The sequence below is a fragment of the Pholcus phalangioides genome, unplaced genomic scaffold, assembly GCF_987345545.1.
Source record: "Pholcus phalangioides strain wild (caught in Gottingen) unplaced genomic scaffold, Ppha-v1.0 ptg000007l_1, whole genome shotgun sequence".
Classification (NCBI taxonomy): domain Eukaryota; kingdom Metazoa; phylum Arthropoda; class Arachnida; order Araneae; family Pholcidae; genus Pholcus; species Pholcus phalangioides.
Genome location: NW_028301600.1, coordinates 21,241,843 through 21,269,544, shown reverse-complemented (window position 1 = coordinate 21,269,544; position 27,702 = coordinate 21,241,843). Strand labels below are relative to the sequence as shown.

At 36.0% G+C, this 27,702-nt stretch overlaps 1 protein-coding gene across 1 annotated transcript in view; it reads right to left on the bottom strand.

The window, feature by feature from the left end:
* LOC149085055 (uncharacterized) overlaps window positions 1-27,702 on the bottom strand; it is a 48,961-nt gene that overhangs the window by 9,833 nt on the left and 11,426 nt on the right. The window contains exon 2 of the mRNA XM_089232837.1: window positions 435-671. Within this exon, the coding sequence (XP_089088963.1) occupies window positions 435-671 (237 nt within the window). The remainder of the gene's footprint in view (window positions 1-434; window positions 672-27,702) is intronic.

Genomic DNA, 27,702 nt, shown 5'->3' with positions numbered 1-27,702 from the left:
CGTACATACAAGGTCGACAACCGAATTTTCACCCAACAACATCCCGAGGGAAAACGTCCTTGGAACGCTGCGAGGCAATCGACTTGACTCCCATTATTTTGAGCAAGAGCAGGCAATCAGCAGTTACTTTTTGGAGTCTACGAGCGACGCCTTCCTCATTCTATATACTGGATACACGCACTTTATTTCTTACGTTTCCAAGCAACAGTAACGGTTTGTTGCCGCTCGTGACTTTGTGGTTCGGATGCATGGTTTTGACATTTTTATTCTATACCAAACCTGGATTAAGGTATTATTCGGAAAGCAGAGGAAAAACCATTTCGTAGGTCATAATTGAGATATTCACAGGAATTCTAATCCACAAAGCCGAGATATTTTATAATTCTAATTTTGTTTTGTGTTAGTGTTAGTTGAGCGTACCATAATGCACTTACCCCTAAATACCGTCCCTCGACAAAAACCTGAGGTACATCAACTTTAGTGGTTCCAAGCCTCTCTCTAACTTCTTGCTGGAATCCTCTATTCATAAAGACGTCCCTCTCTTCAAATTTTACCATAAGAGTTTCCAAAATTTTGCGCACTTTTCTGCATCTTTCGAATGTATTCCTTACGATGCCCATTGTAGTCGTATAGAAAACTATTCTTCCAACTTCTTCCTGCTCGTAATTCCTCTGTAAAAAAGAATCGAAATTATTAAAGAGCGATAAAAGGCAATTATACTACTCAATTCCAATTCTTGGAATCCAAGACAAAAATATCTTATTCGTATTTCCTCAAGCCGGGATTGCACTATAAAAGTTTGATAAAGTACTTTTTGGTTGCATAGGTTATATTGAAACTGCAACCAATAAGCGCATCTGTTACATTTGAGCGAATGTAAGCAATATACTTATTGGTTTTTTTTCAAGCTTTTTAAGAGATCTTAAACTTTTATAGTGCCTTATTGTAGCAATAAGACGTCTGCACAATCTACAATACAATCCACCTTAAAGCTTACTTGTGTTGATGCCTGAACAACTTGTCCACCACGTGTCATTCTCGTAGGTTTCAATTCTTTAAAAGACGCTTCGCTTAAACACGTTATATTCCAGAACTTACGCAGGTGAATCCAAGTTGGAAACGAATCTCTTACAGTAACATCCATTCACACTAAAATTTAATAAAATTCCACTATTCGTTTGTTTTACTAAATAGAAATGAATCTCACGGGAACTGAAAGCAGTTGTTCGATCGACTGCAGCACAGATCGATTTGAAATGATCGGAATTGCGATTCCCAACAAAGCACTTACTTGTGCTCATTTTCTATAACAGCTATAAAATTCCAAGCCATTAAAAATATGTAGGGAAAAGTGTTCATTTTTTGATATGAAAGTGTATCTTTTATTGCCGTTCTCGATCATGTAGATATGCAGACGATACGTATATACATATACCTGATGAGGCGTGTCTAAATGACACATAAAAATACCGATCTTAAGACGATGGCCCTAAGCCTTGAATTGGATCACGAAATTAGCGCAGGATTTGCGCAGACTTTCACAGAAACAATCAATGAGCTGTGTTGAATGAATGAAAGCTAGAACAAAACAAAAAGAAATCATTCTTTTTGTCTTTCATTTGATTTTATGATGCAAAAGACTGAAATGATTTTGATCATTTGAAAACTTTAATTTCGATGAGAAATCCGACATTTGATTTATTGATTCCACAAAACAAATACATGGTGTATTATATGCATTTTATGTTTTAGTACGGTGTTTTTCTCAACCTTTTGATACCAAAGAACTAGTAAAATTTCTGAAACATGTCGACGGACCCTTGTGAGAAGCGTGACTATAATACCCGTATTTTACATGACATTCCTGCATTGTCGGTTGGACCAACATTTTTATACAATTGTCTCGGTTTTTCAACGAAGTTCTTTTAAATCAGTTATTTTTACTAAAACTGCAAATGCAGATAATTTCCATAATATATATATCTATGTTAGGATATATAATTATGACTATAAATATATAAATATTCACCTCATATACTTTATTTGTCAATGTTGAACGTTTTTTACCCGGAACTGCATTTCAATTTCAATGCGTACCAACTCCTTCACTTACCTCGCATTGCGGATTTTTCAGAAATTTCAGCGATAGTTACCGACTTGTAGCAATGCTTTTGGTGACAACTGGCGTTGTCCGTATGTTCTTTTACCGTATTCAAGACCCTAGTTTTCCGTATTTTTCCTCTATGAAGTGTGTGATCATCAGGTTTTGAAGTTATTCGTGTGTGAAACGCATTTCTTTTCTTATTTCGATTCGCAGCAGTTCGTAATTTAAGCAACACTTGGCAATTTTGTTGAGAATTGCATGTTTTCGCGGAAATTAACGATATCCCGTATATAGGGAATGGAAATTTTCCGTACATTTCTTGATGAAATATGGTCACTCAAAGTATTAGAGTCAAGTTTTTTTAATCGAACCCAAGAGGATATTACTAATATCCGTTTCAAAATCGAATGAATTTTCATTCTATGTGGAATTTGGTAAATCTGATTGTGGGCCACCTGTAACACCATCACGGACCACCTTTGGTCCACGAACTATAGGTTAAGAAACGCTGTTTTAGTGTATATTTATATGTTACTGGCAAAGCCCGAAGTGCGGCCAATACGCGACGGGACCGGCCGCTTCGTGAGTCGGCCAAGACTTTTGGCTCAAGTCCGAATGGCAGAAATGATTCTGACCTTTGACCAGCCATTTCACGAAGTGGCCTGGCTGGAGATCCCTGCCCAAAGCTCGATGTGCTGGTGTAAGACAGTCTGGTAGGAGACAAATCTATTTTTAATGGCCAATGTGCGATACATGTCTATATATAGCAGCTGTATTGGATTAGCTCCATGTGACGACAGAAAGAAAGGTGATATTTGAGGGGGGAAAAAACATATAAAAATTATTATGCAAACGTATAGTTTTTCTACCAAATTTTGGAGAGAGAAAAATGATTACCGCATCATGATTGCGGTTTGATGGGTTACCATAACTAACGTGGACATAATTATCACGAAAAAATACGCCAACTTGACGATAATCCCGAATCATGTCTTTTGTAATCGAACTTTGGCCAGGGATCACCGGCCTTGATTCACGTCAATACTTAACGAAATTGGCCAATTCGCGAAGTTGCCGGCCCCGTCGCGAGTTGGTTAATTTCGGTCTTTGGCAGTAACATATATGTATATATATATATATATATATTTTTTTTAAGAGGTCTTTCAGTAAGACTTCATGTTGAAAAATGAATCATGTTTCGCAATATCTTATGTTCTAGTAATTCCATCTAGGTCGAGATTCATGATGGCACGAGCGTGGGCGTGGAATGACTTGTACAGCGTAGTCGTAATAACAGTAATAAGAAAAATATTTCCAGATGGTCTGTCCACGTTGTAGGTTGGGTAATGGGTGTATAAAGAGGTGCAATGAATCACAGTCAAGGTCGGTGGGAGCCAAAGGTCATGCAACCATTCTTCTAGTAGATGCGAAGGCAGAGAAATGTCAATAGGAACGACGGGTTCATGGAACCGAAACTAAAACGACAGACACGGCCCAATCACTGAACAATGCCTCCTCTCACTTTCGGTGAACAACTCACGAAACAACCGTCAGAATTAACACGGCACACAACGACCGTGACTTCCGAATTTCATACTTTGAAAACTTATATTTCCGTCCTCTTTTTTTGCTATTAAAATCTAGATCAGTGTTTCTCAACCATTCTGAAAACAAGGGCCAGTAAAATGTGTCTGAAACAATTTGACGAATCACTTGCGTCCCGTATTATGGGACATTCCAGTAATTTGATCACTTGCGTCCCGTATTATGGGACATTCCTGTAATTTGATCACTTGCGTCCCGTATTGCGGGACGTAATTCTCATTGTTCCGATTTTTTTTATACATTTGTCCCGTTTTTTCAACGATACTTATTTGAATTTGTAATATTTACTACAGTCGCGATCATACACACGCGCACGCAGAGTTTTAAAAATATAAGTTATGCAGTCGGATCCCATTTTAACGAATACGGTTATAGCGAAAATCTCGTTTTAACGAACACTTTTCTAATCCCCCAGATAAGTTTGCATAGGAACAATAAAAATACTTGTAATTCCTTTATAATGAAATTTCGTTATGACGAAGTGATTTCTCCGGTTTCTTGGAGTTCGTTATAACGAGATTCGACTGTATTGTGATAATTATGGCAAAAAACAATTCACCGCTGGAAAAATTCACCGACACCAGTTCGACATGAGTGAATGAATGAGCGAAACCGACCTGTCACTAGAGCTGGCAGCTAGCTAGCTCTCGCTCACTCACTCACTGAGTCACTCCCTCTGTTACCCACTCACTTTGTCATTCACTCACTAAAGGTAACTCATTCTATCATCAATTCACTAGGTTGCTCACTCTGTTTTATACATTCAATCACCTGGTCGTTTACTCTGTCACTCGCTAACAAGGTCGCTCACTCTGTTATACATTCAATCACCAGGTCGTTTACCCTGTCACTCGCTAACTAGGTCGCTCACTCTCACTCACTTACTCACTAACTAGGTCACTCATTCTGTCACACGCACTCAATCACCAGGTCACGCACTTACTCACTAGGTTACTAAGTCTACCACTGAGTCGCTCATCATGACACTCACTCACTCACTAGGGGTCACTTACTTATCTTTACATCTCTCTTCTCTCTCACTCTGTCACTCGCTCACTGCCAACACTAACCTCTCTGTCACTCACTCACTATCTACTGCATCATTTACTGACTCACTCAATCGGTTATTCCTCGCTCACTTATTGGCTCACTGACTCGTGTCAAACTGTTGCGGTGAACTGTTAGTCAGTGAATTTTCCCAGTGGTATATTTTCCGTCGATGAATTGTTGAGGGTGAATTTTCTGGAGATGAATTGTTGTCGGTGAGTTTTCCGTCGATGAATTAGTACAAGTACAAGTACAACGCCACAACAGGCAAATTGCCCAACGAGGTGGCTGACTTAAGAACATCATGGATCCCCGAGCCATTTTTTGGAGGCCCTACCTACTACTACTACTACACCCCCCCGGAACCCCCCAACGAATCGGTACATGCGGGAATGTGCGTGTACGTGTAGTGAAACCTGACGTGAAGTTTTGTTGTTACACTGTAATGCTTGGCTTGTTATGTGTAGTGCTGCCATCTGCCACTAGTTTTTCTAACTATGAGTGAAGTGTTATGATTGAATGATTTATCGTTGTAGGACTGTTGCTCTCTGTGGCGAGACTTTTTAATGGGGAGATCGCCTCGCATTTGCGCCTTGAAGTTGGGAACCACAGAAAACCAACTTCAGCCGACCACCACTGTGGGGTTCGAACCCGGATCCTCGCACCGCGAGTCCGCCACTATAACCACTCGACCACCACAGCGGTGAATTTTCCGTAAACCGTAATTATTATTGAATAATGACGTTGAGTGAACCTCACGACCCGTGTTTCGCAGTTATTATTCGACCATCCCGATAAAATGACCCATTTTTAGTGTTTTTAACGAAGCTCACTTGAATTTCTATTTTTCACTGAAATCAATGATTAAGATTACAGTAGACTATAATCCGGCCTATCCAGTAATTTGGCGTTTTTCAGCAGGATTCCCTAGGAGGCACGCCTAGGAGTGTAGAGTGGGAAAACACGTGACTGTAAGTCTGTGCACAAAAGTTTAGACTATTTAGACAGGCTTCATTTTTTCCAGTAATGTGGCGATTTCGGTAATCCGGCACACCCTGGTGTGATACGCGTCGGATTAGCGAGAGTCTACTGTATTTTAATAACCTTGAAATTATATTGTGATAATTATGAGACTAAACATAAATATTAAAAAAAAAAAAAATTCAAATTTTGTCATGTGTGCTCGAGGTTTTCTTCGTGAAATTCATTTCAATCCACTTCAATTTGCAGTACCAACTGATTTCCCGCCATTTTCGATTTCTTAGCGATTTTGGTGGAAATCGGCAACTTTGCTTACCTTTGGTGACTTGTTTGGCGACAATTAACAATGAGCCCTATTTAGAATCACTATATACCTCGTATTTTTTTTCAAGAAAATTTGGTTAGCCCGATAGCGAGTAAATAACAAAATAAGTTTTCTTTCGTATGCTGCGCTAAAGGAGCGTGATTAAAGATTTTGTGGCCCGGTGCGAAAACAATTATGTGACTTTGTTAAATATTTGTAATCATGACTCTCCACTCCACATATGTGCGTGCATAGTGAAAGGAAGTATGCACACCCCCCTCCCCTCCCTCTCCCACAAGGCTATGAGAAGATAGTGAATTCTTTACGTGCAGAGCGATTTTGTGACGCTATACGAAAAATAATTGTTCGCGCCTTCTAAAGTATCACGCATAGCTTTCGTAAGTGGGAGGCCTAGGCCGACCAAAAGTCCTGACTATGGGGGGAAGGGGTGGCCGGTGTTTGCTTTTTTCATCAAGGCGTTTAAATTTTTGATATGTCACATCTCTAAATTGATATGGTTTCAAGTTAGGGTAGCTCAAGTCAAAATGAATACGTTGTCAATGTACAGTGATGCCTCGGCTAACGAAAATGATTCGTTCCGGAATCACGTTCGTTAACCGAAATCTTCGTTAGCCGAAACGTGTTTTCTAGTAGGTTTCTATGAAAAATCGTTTAATTTATTCAAGGCACTGTCCAAAATGCAAAGATAAGTCTTTAAAACCCCACGGAACACTATAAAAAGACAAAAACTGACCGAATGAACAGCTTCGAAATTGGATAAATGAGAATTTACAGTACACACCAATGATGCCAGTTTCAGTCTACTAAAGCTGGTGTTATCGAGTTTGTGGTTCAATCCCAGTAGAGTTCGTGGGTTGCCCTATCCATTTGTGACTTGATCAGCTCATTTTTGTATCTGTACATACAGTTGGAAAATCTAAGTTCCTAGTATGTCCAGGCAGTTCAGTTTGATGTTTAGAGTCTTGCACAAAGAACGCGTGCCCTGAAAGAAAGGATCTTTTGTTTTTCTTGTCTCAATGTATTTTTTATATATTAGCTGAATCTTTTTCATTTTACAAGAAACGATTCATAAACTTTCCGAAAGAGAAGTTGGATGTACACCTGGAAAAAGATTTCGAGGTGGACATGAGTTAATCGGTCTGACGGGGCAGGGGGCTTAGTGGGCTATAGATAGGCTGGCAAGTTCCAAGGGGTGGTGAATTTGATAAATGATTGGCTAAGAAAATTAGTAGAATGGGTGAAAGGCAGCAAAATTTTTATTACCCGAAATAAATCCACCTCTACCCAGACAGCTAGGGAATAGGTCACCAATGTCACAAAAAAAGTGACCTAGAGAGTATGTAAGCGCTTGAGTGACTGAGTGGCACAAGAGTGACTTGGGCGTGAGCAAGCATGTGAATGACCAAAAGAGTGACCCATAAAGAAAGAAACCATGTCAGTGAGCAACGAAAAGAGTGACCTAAAGCGTGTGCACGTGTATGAGTGACAAAAACAGTGTACAAGCATGCGAGTGACCAAAAGAGACTTAGAGATACAGCTGCATTTGCAGGAGGGGGGGGGGGGTCCAAGTGGGTCATAGCAAAGGTGGGGTATTCGAGGGAAAAGTAGTCAAAAAATTATATTAGACTGGAATGGGAGAAGGGCGGCAAAATCCATTTAGGGGCCATTCAAGTATTACATAAGCAGATTTTCAGCCATTTTTGTCCGTCCCCCCTTGTCAGCAAAATTCAGCAAAACACTGACCCCCCCCCCCCCGCCCGTCAGCAGCTTAGAATATTTTATATCTTCAAAAAGGGGTGGTTGAGGACGTAGGCAACCTTCAAAACCCCCCCCTCCCCCCTTGTCATCAAAAGTAAGCAAATCCGAAACCCCCTCCCTTCCCCCCCCCCTCGATGCTGACGTAATACTTGAATGACCCCTTAGCCCACAAGCAGCAAAACCATAAACGCACGCACCTCTGGACGGTGGTTCTGATGATTATTGGGGTTCACGACGTTGCTTTGGCGTAGCATTATATGACTTGTTTGCAACTACGAAGAATGAGCAAATTGATTTAATCTTTCGTAATGAATCGAAACCATGGACTTGAACAAATGATTTCTTGACTATATGTGCCATAATCTGTGAACCGCATTATTATTTTTTCACCATAGGTTGGACACAAAACTTATTCGACTTGGACTGTTCAGACAAGGGCCCCTCCGGTCGTTTATCGTCATATTTTACTCGTTATACAGTAAAACTTCGTTAATTCGAATTTTGAATAATTCGAACTTTTACGAATTCCCCTTGAGTTTTCTATTTAATTTAATCATAAAATTTCTTATTTAATTCGAACTTTTTCCGATTGTTTTGGGTAACTCGAAGTTGGAAGGAAACAAATTATGGTTTTTATGCGAAAAATTTAGTGTGAAAAAATTTTACAAGAAGTCAACCAAGTTCATTTCACGACGCGGCTGTTTTATGTTAGCGCGTGCGTGCATCCATATCAACGAAAATGTTCATTAGCCGAGGCAGCAGTGAAATCACGAAAAAATCTTCGTGAGCCGAGAATTTCGTAAGTCGAGGCGTTTGTTAGCCCAGGTATCACTGCATTTCAATTCATTTTAGCGTCCTGCTGCTTAAACTCTCGCCCCTGGCTGAACTAATCGAATATAAAATATTCAAAGCTTTTTTTTTTTTTCGAAGTGCGATTTATACATGTTTTCTTCTTAATCCGGAAGTTATTTTAATAATAATAATTAAAAGAGAAGCAAAAAAGAAAATGTATGAAGTTGAATAGGAAAAGAAAGAAATCGTGAATTACGGGCCATTGATGAATATCTGTGTTATTAGCGGAGGCCAATAGCGGACGCGTTCTTAATGGACACAGATAAGATCAAAACTAAGCTTTGTGTTCTGTTTTGGCGATCGTTGGTCCTTGCATTGACAAGCTTTCAATCAAAAGATGAATCTTCGTGTCTCTCGGCCAACGAAATGAAAAAAAAAGAAGTGATGCATTGTTAACAATGGCAGCCAGACTTTCGTTGATCTGGTAATGTCGGTACTTCCTCCGCAAACAGATGATGTGAACTCGTTTCAGATATGTATGAACCGGGAAGTGCAGGTATATTGGGGAGCTTTTGTATTATTTTCTGCTGTCTTTAATTTACGAAAAACTTGCTTTCTACAAAGAAGTTCCTCGTTATGAAAGTGTCTATTCAAATTTTGAAAATTGAGTAATTTGAGCGTATTGGTTACTGCGCATTCCTGCATCTATGCGAAGCGTGACGCATTGATTTTTTTTTATTGTATATATTTTCTCATCGTAACGGGAAAGCTTCAACGGAAAGAGTCAGATTTGCCGCAAAAAATCATCATTTTATATAGCGAGTTTTTTTTTTCTGTATCGTGAATTCGAACCAATAAAAAAACACAATTTTAAATTTTTATACTTTAAAAAAAAAGCAAATATCTGAATTTTCTACTTGACATGTAAACTATTTTCTGGTACCTTTCAGAGAAATCTTGCTCAAATATACATTTAATATTAATAAATTTTAGAGTATTGGCAACCAGTGTGTATTTCGTTATACTACGACGATAATCAACATAAGTCACATTACCACTTGATTTTTAGCTGAAACCTTTCAAAAAAAGAGGAAAACTCATTTTTTTCGAATGAATTTGTTTTTCCTTTCACATTACCACTTGATTTTTAGCTGAAACCTTTCAAAAAAAGAGGAAAACTCATTTTTTTCGAATGAATTTGTTTTTCCTTTGGTAATAACTTCATTATTTGAACTAATTTAAATTCCCACCGACAAAATTACCTTACAAACTATCCTTTAGTCTCCTTGGGGTTGCTGGCAACAATAAAACGTAGGTGTGGTTTTTTTTTTGGCATCTTTAGCGTTAAAAATTTCTAGTCACTAAAACTGATTAATTTTGGGCCCCGGAATTCTTTCACAATAATTCTTCACAAGGGCAATGGGAAGCCTCATGTGGTTTATCAATAAGAGTGCCGCCTTAAAACCTTCGACGCGACAATCTACGTAAAGCATAATATCTGTTTGAGGAAAAAGAATTAAACATTTTCAGGTTGTTTTCGACGAGAAATAACATGGTGTGATTAGTGCACAGTCAATTCAAACCAGTCTACATACTTCTGTACGATCCACGATGTTAAACTAATCACGTGTACTGTATTTAAAATGTAAAAAAAAAATTGAATCATTATAGAACTATACCACATTCACGAACTCAATTACTCCATTCTTAAAATTAACTCCACTTTTCTGTTTTGCTAAGTCGGGCGGGATTTTTCGGTTGGAAAATACAACAATACAATGGAATGCGTGAGACACTATAAGCCCAATAGCGGGCATGATTTGCCAATATAATCACGGATCCCGATTCAATACTTTCAAGTTGTTTGTAGCGATTTGAGACAGCGAAAAAAGGGAATGGAATTACTCTTATTCCTTTATCTGCTCTGGTCTCTAGTCACGATATCAAGATCACGCAATGGACATCTACTCAGGTACCCCAAAAAGAAAAAAAAAGTGAGGTCTGCGTGTCATTCGAAACGTAGCAATGGCGCTATAATAGATACACAGTTTTTTTTTTTTTTTGGTATTTAGACTATTTTTTCCTTTGCTTCTCGTCTCGAAAAGAATACGAATACATAACGTGTGCATAATGGTTCGAAATTGGTTTACAGCATAATTTCCTCTCTGATCTCGAAGGTAATTTGTGATGTAAGGATTGCGTTTAGACAGATCTTTCACTGCATATTCTATACTTATTGTTTTGCAAATTCCATGCATAGAACCGGAGTATCCATAGATAAGTAAGACGAAAGAGCTAAGAGAAAAACACAATCACGACCTGGTGTGGTCATCATAACAATTTTGGGACTTCCTAATGGCCATTATAAGCACCAAAATCTTGAAGTTTTGCATTGGAATGGTATTTTTTTAATAACAACACAACGAGAAAAAAAAGAAAAGAAAAAACTCTCCCAGCGCTAAGCATATCAGGCAGTTCTACAAGATGTTTTAACTCATGAAAAGGTGCCATGTTCGTTGTGAAAATTATCTACCCAAGATGGAAGAGAATACTACAGTGTGTCGAATTTGGCTAATTCGAAGTCCGAAGTCACTGAAAAAAGTTCGAATTATCCAATTAATCTATCCTGGATCCGTAAACTGAATACAAATTTTAACTTAATCATCAACATTCACATGTGGATAATAGTTCTCAAATTTTATCATCAGTTACGAAAGTTTTTTCCAAATTTTGTTAATTTATAATTATATTAATTTAATTGATCTCAGCTGTTATATTATTCCACTCTACTGGAAGAGAGCAGCACTGCCGAACTTTTGACCATACTCAAAGCCTGATTTAAGGAATCAATTCATGATAGTCCGTTATGAAACTGATTCCCAAGTTTTGCTTTTCATTCTCATGCTATCAAGGAAATATAACTTTCATTAACGCATTTCAATTTGTACTTTCCGCTACTCTCCATAATCTTCATAACGGTAAAAATATTCAGATTTTAAATGGTACACCTTGATCCATAGGTCGAACAACACAATCAGTATAAAGTGGGATACATTCTCGATGCACTCCAACTGAACAATGTTAAAATGGGCATTAAATTATCGAAGAAGTTCAAAGAAAAACAGAATTTTCAAAGTTTTATTTATTTTTAAAAATTTGTTATTCAACAACTTGGTCACGTAAAACAAAAACTGACTTGTAAAATTTTTCCAAACTAAATTTTTCGGATAAAAACTATAATTTGTTTCTTTCCAACTTCGAGTTATCCAAAACAATCGCAAAAAAGTTCGAATTAAATAAGAAATTTTATGATTAAATTAAATAGAAAACTCAAGGGGAATTCGTAAAAGTTCGAATTATTCAAAATTCGAATTAACGAAGTTTTACTGTATAACGAGTAAAAAATATGACGATAAACGACCGGAGGGGCCCTTGTCTGAACAGTCCAAGTCGAATAAGTTTTGTGTCCAACCTATGGTGAAAAAATAATAATGCGGTTCACAGATTATGGCACATATAGTCAAGAAATCATTTGTTCAAGTCCATGGTTTCAATTCATTACGAAAGATTAAATCAATTTGCTCATTCTTCGTAGTTGCAAACAAGTCATATAATGCTACGCAAAAGAAAGTGATTAACATTTTGTTGATGTCGATCATAAAGAAAAGCTTTCCTGCTATTCACAAAAAAAAAAAAAAAAAAAAAAAAAAAAAATTGAATTGCTTTCAAAGTATTCGTCTCGACATGTACGTTAATGTACGTACGTTACCTTGGCATTCAATTCAAAGAAAATTCCTTTCTTTATAATGTTTTTCCTCAAACGCCAATCAATACGGAAACATTTGGGTCATTTTCAAGGTTTATTTCTATGATCAATTCAGACATTAATTCTTCCTTCAATCCCTTTTTCTTCCGATTACCAAAATACAAAAACCTAAGGTCCAAAGTTCTTCGAGAAGATTTCATTTGTTCTGGAAAAAATATGGAATTGACGTGAAAATAAATCTAAGATTAAGGACACGAATGGATCTCGAAATGGCCGCGAGCGACGAAATGAACTCTATATGAAATTATTATTTTATGGTGATACATATTTTTTTTCAGCTGGGGCCATTCCATTGACAAGTGAAATACTCCGTTCATAACTCACAGTGGATTTGCTGAGTACAATACAATCTTTGGGGTTTTAGTTAGACTCTTTTGTTAGTATAACTTTTCTCTCATCATATATATATATATTTTAACTTTTCATTATTGTCAGGCATTCAGCTCACAATACATCTTGTCCACAATGAGTATGAGAAAAAAATGAGTGAGATAAGGGGAGAAAAAATTTTACACATTATGGTCTTTATTCTGCTAATAGCTTACGGGTAAAGGTCACTGGCCATAAAAAAGAGAACAGGCTTGAGAAGAAATAATGAAGATCGGTAGATTTTTAACGTTATATGACTTTGCTTTCACTTCGATACAAAGGTTTGGGCTCTCATGCGTACCAAGTCGTACTGAATAAAATAATGGCATATGAAATAAAGATGCTGTATTTTAAGGAAAAATAAACTCGAGATGTGGATCTTGAATCGTTATTGGTCACTGATCTGTACGTCGTCTTATCAAGATTCGATCGCCCTTACGAGATAAAGATGGGTATCCCGTTTAGCAATTCCCCCTCTCGATGAAATTCACAATTCCAGACTGAATTAGAAATTTTGTGTTCTATTAATGGTGTTCGTCAAATGCTAACATGAAGCATTGATATTCCGAGGGAGTGCAGAGAAGAGCCACGTTGATGACACACAAGGCTTAATCTATGAAGAGAGATTTGATTTTTTGAATGTGTTTACATTGGAAGAGCGCAGATGTGGGGGATATCAATTTCATATTGAGATGGGATTGAAGTGTCTAAAGTTTTCAACGGGATGGATAGGAGGGACCATGAGTTACTAATACACTGTCAATCAACTGCTTCGACAAGCGGACACCAGTATTATTTAGTAAGGGACAACTCCAGGTTATGGTGTCGCAGGTAGTTTTTCTCTCTAATAGGGTTGTGAATAAATCGAATAGCTCACTCCTGAAGGTTGTGAATCCTAACACAATCGATACATTCAAAAAGAAACACGATAAACACATTGGGATAAATCGAGAAGCTATCCAAACGTAGATAAGACAACCATTAATGTTTTTTACGAGCACACTGTGTTTTATTTCATCATAATTATTGGTTTTTTATTGCTGTTATTGAGTTGATGTATTTTAAATATAGTTTAGGTATATTTGGGCATCCATACTTTTATGGGCATCTTATTTCAGCCACATCGTTGGGCATTTTGCCTGTTGTGGCTTTTATATTTGTATTTTAAACACGATACAGGTGTCCTTCATTTTACACGATTAATTTTTTCCGCAAAATGATCGATTAAGACGCGTAGTGTGAATTCAATTTGATATGAGTAAAATTGTATATATATATAATATATATATAATGGGGGGGGGGTTTCCTCCATTCATTCATTCATTCAAACCGAGCACAACTCCGGTCTATCACCACAGGGAATATACTACCGATTTAGTTGAAGGGATCCACCAGAAAGATTTAAAAGAAAATACCAATACAAAGACCACAACAGGCAAAATTCCGAACGAGGTGCTGAAAAAAGATGCCCATAAAAAATATGGACGTCAAATATATATCTAACAACCAAAAAAAAGAGCAATTATCAAGGGAAAAAAAACTAATAATTAATGATAGAAACACACTTCCCACAAAAAATTACACGGTGGTGTTATCTAAGTATGGTTAGTTTCTTGATTCATCCCAATATGAATGAGATTGACCATAATCCAGCAGTTAAAATAAATTTCTACGAATAAATTAATTATTCAAACTTAAATAAATTTTCTGAATTAATGCTATATGAATGAGTTTTATAATTTTTACTTCTGATTGTTCTGAAGAGAAAAACTTTTTGGAAAAAGTGCAATTTTTCTTTCTTAAAGAGCCTGGGATGATAGGCTGCTAACTTTTTCAATGAAGCTGTTAAGATCTCTTTAGAAATTGCTGTAGAGTAAGAAAGAGAATTCTCTGTGAATACGGCATTTTCCCCGAATATACGGTATTCCTAGCTTCATTAGGATCATTTTCTTCGATCAAAATTTTTATGGCACGCATTGCTAATGTCTCAACAAAAAATGTTCTTTATCGGGTTGGAGAGAGATAGAGAGTTCCATCCATATTTCTCATCGTCACCCTCAAATCCAATAGATTTTGTCATTGCAACCATGTCGCATCTTCAACTTGCAAGCTCATTTTCAGAAATAAAAATCAAACTCTTGGCCAAATTTTGCCGGTTTTGCAATTTCTTACATCAACTTTTCAAAATCGCGTTGTAGTGAAAACGCGTTAAAATGAGGCATACCTACATTTAAAGTACACTATCTGATCACTAGTATTCGGACACATATATCCGGATATTTTAAATAACTGGTCCATATATCAGAAAGTAATACAGGGAGCGTCAAAATATGATGTAATATTCAAAATGCCATGCATAGGAACCGAAAAGCCTAGTCATTACCAGGAGGAACAACCGCATAGTCGTTGATAAATAGATCCACACTAAATATCAGGGGCGTCCAATATTCTGATCAAAAATATACAAATTTCAATAAAGAATAAATAATGCTATTGTGTGTGTATGGAACTAGTTCAGTAATCTGGAAAGCATACATTAGTAATGACAAAATTCATGGGATTGGTAAATGTTTCCAGAGATTTGAACAACACCAGCGGATATTTCAATTCCTCAATCGACAACATATACCAAGTGATTAAAATTCAAATCACGTACTACGCTAATCTCTTAATTCTTCTCGGATACTTGCAGTAATTAAAACGATATTCAAAACAGTTAAAAGATTCAATTACAGTCGAAATACTAATTAGAAGATTTTTATATACACGGTAACACACGAACAGGGTTCGAAACGTATTTACATAAATACTAAAAATAACATCGAATTATACGATGCAAATTCATAAAAATAAATCACCCCGAAATAATTAACTAATACGTATAATGAATCATTTTGTATGTGTTTCTTAAATTTATTATGAAGAAATACCGCTCAGGTTAGGTCAGCGTGCTTCTGAAAAGTCTGACTTTGGTGTATGTGTACATGACAGAGTTCAAACCTGGTATGGTATGCGAATTGAATTCGTGACAAGGCGAATTGATTTTCCAAAGTTTCGCAACTACGAGTTATGGTTTGAGATAAAAAAGGAGGTCGAGAAGGCTTTTTTTTTTTGGAACGAAGAAAAAAAAAATAATAATCCCGTGGAGGTTTTCCACAGTTTTTCAGCATCAACTTTGTAGAAAAGAAACCTGTCCAAACACAACTGCAAAGGCGAACCGGTTCGTTTTCGCAGGCATCTCCCAGAATGTAAGAAAGAAAAATTAAACAAATAAAAATACTTATATCTATAAGAGAAAATAGTACCTGTCCTTTTTCATCGCCATGCTTGGTTTGACTCCCATAGACCTAAACAGGCTGTTATTGGTGAGACAATTTTCTCCAGTTTATGCAGGTTCTTCCGTTACGAGGGTCATTGCTCTACTCAGACATTGGCGTTAACAAACTACCACAAATGTTCAATTTAATTTCTACAATTTTCTGGGGGTTTTTTTTTTTTATATTTTCTTCAATTGCTTTCCATTCTTTCATACGCGTTTTCTTTATTCGTGGATTTCTTTACAAGAATATCCGGAAAAAAAATCGAAGATAAAATGATTTTTCTGTATGAAAAGCCAATGAGAGAAACCGTGAAAGCACAAGTTATTAGAGCGTTCGAAATCTTTAAAGTGAACAGATGTCTATGATTGATAATCTCAAAAGCACCGATGTAAATTGGAATCGAAGAAATTGCCATTATAATGAAAAATTAAATACATGGAACAAATATGAAGTTCAAATTTGTATTCGTATCTGAAGTTTATAAAAGAGCAAGTTAACCAAATAGAGATTTTTTGAATACTTTCACGAATCTTGTTAGCGATAACCTATAGGGATATTAACCTATAGGGATAACCTATTTGTAAAACATATCGTCACAGGAAATAAGGAAAGTTCAAAAAATATGATTCTTATTATCCACTTGTAATAGACACTTTCTCAATGGTTAATGAAACTACAAAGAAAGCAAGTCAATTCGGTGTGTGATGGATTCACCTCATCTGACACGTCGGGATTATATTTTCCACCATTAAATTACACGCGATGGAAGAGACTAAAATGCTCTAGAAAATTAACCGAAAGCTATTAAATCGCTGGAATGGTGCATAACACGGTCAAGTCACGTGATTGGGAGAACGCATACCAATAAAGTAGTAAAAAAAGGCGTCTTCATCTTCATCCATGACAGAACATTTCCGGGATGCATCCAGACCATCATCCGTAACGCAACGGTGCACGATGATGGAATAGGGTGGAGGAAACCAGCCGGTAGCATAGGACCAAATGATTGTCCTTGTTTCCCATCGTAGAGATATTGCCAAACCAGTGGTTATACTTGACAGCATACCTAGGAAGTTCTCAAAGGGCGAGGCGAATTTGCTCCATTTTTTTTTCACGGTGTTCAGGCACCGGGTGTGCCACGCGTCCTTCATTTGCTGTTTAGGCGTAAAACAGTGACCCGTTTTAAAACGAAACTGGACTGTGCTAGCGCCTACTGTTTAGAAAAAAGGCGAAAAAAAGATGCATTGTGAAACAGCTTCATGTTGCTATGAATATTTTAGTGCTGCTTAAACTCTTTTTCAGGCCTATTTCAAGGCCTTAAAAAGATGGCAACACTTTCCACCTCATCATCCGAATGTATTTCTAGCTGCTATAGAACTTGAGCTTAGGAATTTTTGATGTCCTTCGAAGTAAAAACTAATCAATAAATGCAATCTATTATCAATGACATTTCTTAAATCTTTATATGCAGGGTGCTTATAGCTAACAGCACGTACGGGAATTACTGGCGAACCGTTGATCCTTGAGCTATACCTCCAATTAGAAAAAGTATCCAAATAACGTGTACACTTCAGATTGTCTATACGTTATTTGGATATTTTTTCTAATTGGAAGTATGCCTCTAGAATCCACGGTTCGCCAGTAATTTGCAGTACGTGCTGTTAGCTATGCACCCTGTATATTTCCAGCAACTCAATCTATTACCGGAAATTTAAAAAAAATGGGGGAAAAAAATTGGAAAATTAATGTCAGACAAACTGCAATTCGATTAAGGTTATAAATACACTGGCTATTGACAAACTAGACTAGTCTAGTTACTAAAACTCTCTAATCAAGCTGTTTCAAACAACTTGACCTTACCATATGTTTTGACAGTCATTGCAGCTTACATGTGGACCTCAAATTTATGCAATTACAAAAGTCACTGACAGAAGTTCATCGACATTTTCCAGCTGCAGCCTAATGTAAATGGAAGAGGTATTTTAATTGAATTTTTTTTTCTGAGCTGTTTGGTTATTAGGAATGCGATCGACAAAAATATTTTTTGCCATTTTGGTAGGAAAGAGCCTACCGAGTTTCCGGCGATCACCCGATGCGAAACCGCATGGGGTTATTATTTCAGAAAAGAAACCCAAGTGTGTGGATACTAAAAACTATCTTCGAGAATTTCAACTTGTCAGGTCTGCTGAACCTAATTATGTCTTGCTGATACCTGGAAGCTTGACGATCGACACGAAACCGAAGAAGAACAAAATTACGAAACTCAGAAGCCTTAAAGATTTTACTGTGATATTATTAGGAAATTATCTACCAATAACCGTAGATTTATATTCTCGTTTGTCAGGTAACAGAAACGTCTTATGAAAAGTTAAACGGTAAGCTACGTAGCCAAAGAAGAGTACAAAGACTATGAACTGCATATAAAAGACTGGTCCATTTTTGGCTCAATAAACTACATCTTGTTGAATTGATGCTACAGCACCATAATCTCTGATGTAAATGTTCCCTAAAAAAACTATAAAATGGGAATAATCAATATTTATTGACGTCCTGCACGCGAACTATGTTTACATCCAGAAAGGAATTCAAGCATTTGATAATCTGTTCCGCTTTGACGGTGACGCCAGACATTGGAAGAAGCTTCCAGTCGAAATGGAACATCAGCAGAACAAAGAAATAGAAATACCTTCCCCCCCCCTTTAGTATTGCCGTTAATCCGAGCATATACCGAGAATAATGATAAAAAAATCGAAGGTTATGCAAATTAATCTATAAGTGTCTTCTTTTTCTATGCGAATAATAAAGGGAGGAGAAGATATCTCAGCTCGTTTTTCATCTTGGGTTTCTGCAGAAATACCAGAGATTTCTCGAGTAAACAAATGAATACAACCACGTAGAAAAATTATGCAGATAAAATTGATCATGATCATGATTTTGCAGCTCTTGTTTTCCATTTTCTTTCATCTCAGGAATCTTGGATATTGTCGAAAAACTTCATATTGAATCTCGCTTTAGGGCATTGAGTTTACGGAACGGAACAAGATGATTTTTATTTTAGTTTCCCACGAGCATTAAACAATTCCCGTCGTTATCATCACAATCCGCATGGACGCTGTAACGCTTGTACCTCCGGGGCTTTGATTTTACATTTTAGATCGGCATAATCAAGCTCGTCCTATTGTACCCATAATGTGTAAAAAAAATCGATATGTGGTGCAGACGATATAACTATATCATCGTTTTTATTTTCTTTTATTAATTATTCAAATATTTATTACTAGAGTGCTACATTTGCGAATGAGTAGTTCGGGAAGGTAACTTATCATTAAAGAAATTATTGGTGATCATAGTCACGAAGTCGTTTTAATCCAGTACGCCGTGTCAAGGTGTTCGTTTTAGTCACGATTCAGGCTGGATTAGAGATCGTGTGAAACAAAAAAAAAATCTTTTGGCCTTGCCGTTGTATAGAAAACCTTTCTTTCTGGAGTTAATTCGCAGTTTTACGACACAAACAGCTACACTATAAGCAAGTGCCGAAAAGAACTTACGCTCTTAGCATTGTGTTAAAACACCTTAAAAAACTGAGTGATAAAAAGCGGACTGCTCTTAACGCAAAATCGTTTCGTAAAATGTTTTTACACGTTTCCCCCTCCCCCCGTCGTTTTATCTCAGAAAACCTTCAAATAAAAATCAAGGACAAGATATAAAAAGCGCCGCACTGCTGTAGTTAATTCATACACATGGAGAGATGGGAAAAGCCGATCATAACAATACTATCATCCATACCTTTTTTTTTTTATAGATTAAGTTCTGCTTATATCCGTTTATATATAAATTATCCAAACAGTAACGGCGCTAACATTCCATTTTTCTTGATTTTTTTTTTTCGGATTTGGAGTCAACAAAAATGTTAAACACATTCATGAATAGATAAACGTAACCAGCCGATCAGATGTACGAGGCTCAAAGTTATTTACATATACATCTGTATGACTGTAGGGTTCTGCTTATCTACAGAGATATATTATAAATTACCATGTCAGTAGCGGCGCTAACTTGTCCTTGATTTTTACAGGAAGGCTTTTTAAGGACATAACAAAAATGTATACATTTTAAACGCAGAGAGTATACTTTTGGGGTTTGTATCATTTTTCTCTCTCGACACTTGAAGTAAAATCATCTGTCTAAGATCAAAAAAATGGAGAAGACATGTATGAAAGGAGAAAAAAAAATTGAAGAGAAAAGTGAATTTTCGCCTTGACACAAAAGCTTGGTTAAAAGCCGCATTCAACACTCGAAGCCTTGACACTTGCCTAACAAGATCACTTATTATGTACGGTGTTTGTTAAAGAGCACGCTCTAACAGAGATCATCCTCTATTCTTTTATTATTTTGCGTATGAAACATACACACATATATATATATATATATAAGGAACAAATTGTCTTGTGATCCTTTCAATACGAAAGGTTTTGTTTAAAGAAAAATAAAGTCTGTGGAAGAGAAAAGAGTATGGCTAAAAAGCCAACTGAAATAGGAAGAAAATAATGGTAATAATAATAATATATAGCATATATATATATATATATATACAAAAAAAATAGTTATATCCTTCACCAAGGCTGAAGATTGTCTCTGGCGGCGAGTGCAACCTGTTTTCGGAGCTTTACAACTTAAACCACCTTTGGAATGTCAGTTTGCTTTCGAAATAAGACATGCTAGTCACGTCAAAACGTGGGTCACCCTGTTTTCCAAAAAAGATGCGCTCATCATCATCAACCAAACCAGCTTCACCTTAAAAACCCAAAGAACGACACACAGACGTCTTCTTTTTCTTTATGTAATAGATATATAAATACCGTATAGACTTGCAAATTTAATATGTTTATCCCAGATTCTCTCAAGATCCGATAAGTTTCGTTTTACTCGAGTTAGTTGCGTTAAAAACATTTGAATAATTTAATGATATAAAATGTATATTTATGTTTAAATCAAAAGTTGCGGCAGATATATTTCTACTTTATAGAATGATGTACATTTTTATTGTATACCATCTTTTAGTTTATTAATCGAAATTTAAATTTTATGAGGAGACCTCATCCATTTATTGTTATTTTCCTTTTGTCTACTTTTGACGATCGTTCTTTCCACAAGATTCAATAAAACAACGCATGAGGATAATGCATTTACCTATACAGATACAAATACAAATACAACGCCACAACAGGCAAAATGCCCAACGAGGTGGCTGAGACAACTTATGGCTGCAACTTATAAGCCAAATTTTGAATAGGTGAATCATTTGAGATTATTTCACAATACTTATTGAGGGAAAACAATTAAAAATCAACAATTAAAATGATTGACTTCTAGTTATTCACGTTATGCTAAAGTTGATTACATGTTTATATGAATAGGTAAAAGGCGGTGCTGTATTTATGCGTACAAAAATTTGTAGCAACAAAATTTACCACATTAGTGAGTTTATTCAGTATCTTAGTTTTACCGTATCCATATTTAATCATCGTATATTTGTAGATTCAAATTTTCTTATAATAACCAGAATGAAACAAAAAGTTTGGTTGTCTTACCAAACTAGGAAAATTAACACTTTCTACCAGCTTGCCACAATACAAGACAAAGTAAAATTATGAATTAAATGCTAAAGAATAGCAAGTTGTAGGTATTTAACATCCTACCCCAATTCACATTGATTGTAATGCACATACCTTGCTAACGAGCATTGCCCAGGTACAATAAACGGCCCTGTTAACACTAAAGTCTGTAAGTATACAGAATGACCTTTAAAAAAAATTCGGTCTCATTAACATCGAGCATTTAAAAAAAATTTATAATTTTATGCCACTCTGAATAATCTAGTATTATGTTATTCGAAGTATAATACCCGATATACTATGCCTTCAACGTAGAATACAAAAAAGACGACGGTGATATATAACCACGAATGATACAGTTTTACACCGATTCTTATGAAGATGAAAACCATCATTTGCAATTTTGAACTTTGCCTCGAGAAATAAATCTAGTTCAAGTTTAGTTGAAAATATCAGCAAGAAATAAGTACAATACCTAACTAGAGAGATGACAGTTTTCAATATGACAAGTCACTGGAGAGCACCAAAAATTTCGGGCGGTAAAGATAATGTAACAATACCACGAATATATATATAATTATATTCACACAAACGTTCCAGAATTTTCGACCTATATTACAAAGATTTGAAACGTGAGAGAAAAAATGCATTTGAATATTCAAAATACATAATCAATATAGTCTTCAAGAAAAGACGGTTGTAATTCTCATCATCAGAGTTGAACGATCAAATGGCAAGTGTCAATAATTTTGGTTAAAGGTCAGAATACTGGTTTTGCATAAATACGATCTAATGGTCACTTGTGTCTGTCTTCAAAAATAATCCAACGTTTGTGTTACAAAAGAGAACGAGAAATTCGGTCGCGAAAAAACACCGGTGTTCCGGTTGAACGCTGGGGTAAATACTTCGGAAAAAAATATTCGAAGGCCGAATTCCCACACGAGAAATGAGCCTACACGTTCAGTCTAGTTGTTGGAAAATACTTTTTTGGAATACGTATCACACTGAAAAATCTTTTTACCTAGTTTTTCCCCTTCTACATAACAATTTAAATTAGTTTGTAAATATATCGATGGAAGAGAAAGATACTTCCCATTGTTACGGAAATCATTCCGTTCTGTTTTACTTTTGTGTCTGAGTGGTACGATTTTTCAGTTGGAAATATTATTGTTTATAAAAGCTGCGAAGAATGCGTTCTAATTTATTCAAGGTTTTCGGTTGTTCAATCCTAAAATATAGGGGTAAAAGTTTCTAAATGGTGGTTTGAAACATTTGTGAGTGGCTTATCGTAGAAAAATTAATATGCGAAGCTATATTCCATCGACACGGCTGTAAGTTAAAAAAGTAAATACATCTTTTGCACAACTTGTTGGTGTTCTATTCTCACAAAGGCAAATGAACATATGCCCAGAGCTCACAAATTTTCAGGGCCCTATAAAACTATTCGACATGTTCATTTTTTCTCATTTTGCTCAATTTTCCAATGATGTTTGCAAAATTAAACACTGACAAATTGTAAAATAAGCAAATGCGATATATAGCATATTTCAGAATATATACTTGGAAGTACTTATATATAATTGTTACACAACAAACTACGTAAAAATTTCTCAAAGAATGTTAACTGCGGCCAAAAATTCATGTTTGCGCAGGGCTCGAACTTGTGAAAAAAGGACCTGCACCTTGTTGCAGTGCAATACGACCAATTTGTCTTGGTAGCCAAAACTGGAGATAAATTGGAGATAGGGTATCGTTGAATTTTTATAAATGAAATCAATCCGTAGATATCGCTGCCTTCTGTCTGTGTGAATATTGTACTCTCTGATATGCAAAGTAATGCGAAGTAATTTCGTTACAATATGGTTCTGCATGTCTGATAAAAGCTGAAGAGGCATTTGCACCAATAGAATAACAATGCAAATACAAATACAACGGTCACAACAGGCAAATTTCCCAACGAGGTGGCTGAAAAAATTTGTCCATAAAAAATATGGATGTCAAATATAACCAAAATACCCAATATAAAAGCATAATATCAACAAAAAAATTTTAATAATGAATATAATGCACTCGAAGAGGTTTTTAACAGCTGGTTGTTGCGAATATGAATTTAGGAAAGAGAGAAAATTCAACAGCCCTTGCGGGATATCGAAACCACGTCCTCTCACTTGCCGGGTGAGCGCCCTAGACCACTAGACTACAAAGGCAACGAATACCATAATCGTTTCTTAGAGCTCGTGTGCACTGAACGGGACCGTACATGGACAGTCGGACCCAATTCAGACAAAAGTTCCCTTGCACAAGGGCAGTTGAATTTTCCCTCTTTCCTAAATTCATCTTCGCATGAAGTGAAGCCAGCTGTTAAAAACCTTCGTATGCATAGAGGACAGCGACATCATCCTCATATAATACACTACCCATAAAAAAGACAATGGTTATCTAAGTATGGATAGCCTCTCGATTTATCCCACTATGTCTATCGTACCTGATTTTAAACGTATCAATTGTGTTAGAATTCACAACCTCAGGAGGTGAGTTATTCTATTTATTGACAACCCTATTAGAGAAAAACGCCCTGTGACACAGCCTGGAACTGTCCTTCATTAAACGATACTGGTGTGCCTTGTCGAAGCAGTAGATTGACGGCGTATTAATAACTCATGGTCCATCCTATCCATCCCGTTGAAAATTTTCAGCGCTTTCGATCATATATAACATATATGACATTCCCTATCCGCATAGATATCAAAAACTCTTATACGTTGCATATACGTCTTGCGATATGAGACATGGTTATTTTCGTTACGTCAACTTTCAAGACAATCAACTGGTTGAGTCAGATAACTGATTTACAGGACGTATTCTCGTAAAAAATAAACTAAAGCACCAACTAACGATAAGTTTCTCTTTCGCATTGCAGGAGATCACAACAATCATATGGCGAACAGTTATGAGATCATGTGACCGCATAGCGGTATAATAAATTCCATTCTTTGTCCGTTATATTCTGCGAAAACATGTGTATTGACTTTTTTTTTCAGTTCTGTACTTTTGTTTTCGGAAGTAACGCGCCAATCCTTCAAATTACCATTACGGTACTTGATGCCAGTTTAACAACGAGGGTTTCAAGTCTTAAATTGTCGCTGGAATGGTTCAGTTCACCTGTTTCCTGTGCGACACGTAGTTATAGAATGATTCAATGTGGTGCGAAATAACAGACAATACTGACATTTATTCGTTTAGTCGCGCCCAAATCAGTGCGTGTTGACAAAGGCTGATTTACAAAGACTTACTACTTAAGAGTCGATTTTATTTGAACGGTAACATGAAGTACGGTATGTGTCCAAACCTCCCCAGCACAAATATTTGTCCTTTTATAAAGTAAAAAAAAAATTATTATTGGATTTGAACGCTCGATATTTAATAACAGCTCGTTCGTTTCAATAGTTCTCGTAACGTTGAAATAGGTGACTGGCACCACTTCACAAAAGCACTTGATTTCCCATAAATGAGTGTGTCATTGGGTGAGTGGTACAGGACATAATTATTTTCTAAGTCATGCATAATATTTGTTCCTCGTTATAACACGCCAGGAGATATTTTAATATTTGTTTTCCACAGAATAATTCTCAAGAACATCCTCTTCTGCTATTCCAATGAAGCTGAACTTGAATGTTTGATGAGCAATTACCGATGTTTATTGTTGGCATTCAAGCAGACAAATCAGTGGAACCAATCTCATAATCCTTTGAAGTACACACATGCAACGCTACCTTCGACGTTAGCAGCTAGAAATGGAGGGCGGGGACAGCCTATATTAGTACTCAGATTAGTTATTTAATTATAATTAAGTCGTTATTTTATCGACTGCAAAAAAAAAATATATCATAGTATTTGCCCGAACGTGATTAAACACCTTAAAAGCTCTGTATGAAGAAGAATCCAGTTTTTTTTTCTCTTTTATGTGCTCGCTGAATGACCGAGGTGATCAGGTGATCACTATATTTCATCACATCAAGGGCAACCTTGTTTTAGAGTCGTCCGTAATGATCCAGTGAAGAAAGACACTAAGCAACACGCGTTCTTAGGTTCAACTCTGTAAACGTGCTTCAAATTACAAGTCGATTCAACCTGTAACAAGTTTCTTTCCTCACGAGGATTATGCGACAAGAGTTTCGCAGCCAGAATTTGCCAATGATGCAGCAAATGTTCCAAAATATGCACACATGAATATATTCTCAATTGACTAAATAAAGTAATTAATGAATGAAGTACCTTGATAAACGATCTGAATACAAAAACATTCATTGAAATGCTATCAGGTCAACAAATAAGTATTTCTACTGATAAAAATATTCACTGGATAGATCGTTGTAAACATTTTTAGTACGTACAGTAAAACCTCGCTACAACGATACTCGATGTAACGATAAATTCCTTTACAACGATATTTTTTAAATCTTGTTTGGAATCGCTCGTAGTCTAATGTTAAACTCCTCTCCATGTAACGATGTCTTTTACTACAATAAACCCCTCTATAACGATATTATTTGAGGACATATTGAAATTAATATTCAAAGATATTTTTTATATTTTCACTCGGAAAATGCCCTTCAATATATTATTACACTCGTCACATATTTTAGTTTTTCGAGGTATTTGGTACCACCGGATGGCTGAAAGTATTGGTGAAGTTTTCGGTATCACTACTTTTGTTGTGATAAACCAAAGGGTATAACGATAAAGCTCTTTACAGGGACAATACATCTCTAATTGAATTTTGTTTGCCAACGAATTAGTTTAAAATTTTTTTTGTTGGCGAATAAACACTACAAAGAGCATTTTATGGTAGTACCTACAGCACCGATATTGACGACAATAGTAACATAAATTTGATGGCACGTGATGGTAAATAATATTGCCGCTCGATATAACGATAATACCTCTACAACGATATTTTTTTGGGTCCGCAGAATATCGTTACATCGATATAAGTAGGATATTTGACGTTGTATTTATAAAATGAAACAGAATATTGAACTCTCTACAGTCAGGTTATATCCCATAGAAAACAATGTTAATGAGCCTTGCTTATAATGTCGGTAAAAATGCAACGAGCTCGGGTAAAAAAACACGTTAAAACATCTCTCTTTTAGTTTCGTTTTATTATTTTTCCAAAGAAATTCTTAGAATTGGAGATCATCACAGAAATGAAAATGTTCGCATTCTATTGATACTTAATGATAAAAAAAAAAGGTTTATTGTATGTCTGACCAGTATACGGGACATTCCAGAATTTTTCCTCTACATTTTTAATCAAAATGTCCTGTTTTTCAATGTATCTTACTTAAATTCTCAATCATTACCAAAATCGGGGATTTAGATGATTTGTATAATTTATTAATTATGCTATAAATATATAAATATTCATCTCATATATTTATCATGTTTTAAGTCTTTTGTTTTCGTGAAATGCAATTCAATTCACTGCAGACTTGCTGTAGCAAATTATTTCCCACCAAGGGTTATTTATACGCAATAATCGGCAATTTCGGAGACAATAGATGATTTTTTTGGCCAGAATTGACATTGTCTTATGATCAAAATTTCCCATATCTTTTTCGATAAAATATAGTCACACTAATAACAGTAACCTCTTCAAACCTGAGCCAAAACTGGCAATTAAAAAATTTTTTTTTGATTGATTTGTGTTTGTCAAAATGCCCTTTAAAAAGAAAAAAAGAAATTTAACTAATTGATTAATTAATTAATTAATTTGGGGCGATATCTTTACTATGACAATTTGAGCTAGGTACACATATATGTGCACCTCAGGTCTTGAATTGAAAAAAGAATCATTAAAAGCATTTTAAAAACCGTTAAAAACGAAGGTGCACATACGTTGATATAATAATAACTTCATGTATATTTGATATTGCATATGATTATATTCTTCATAC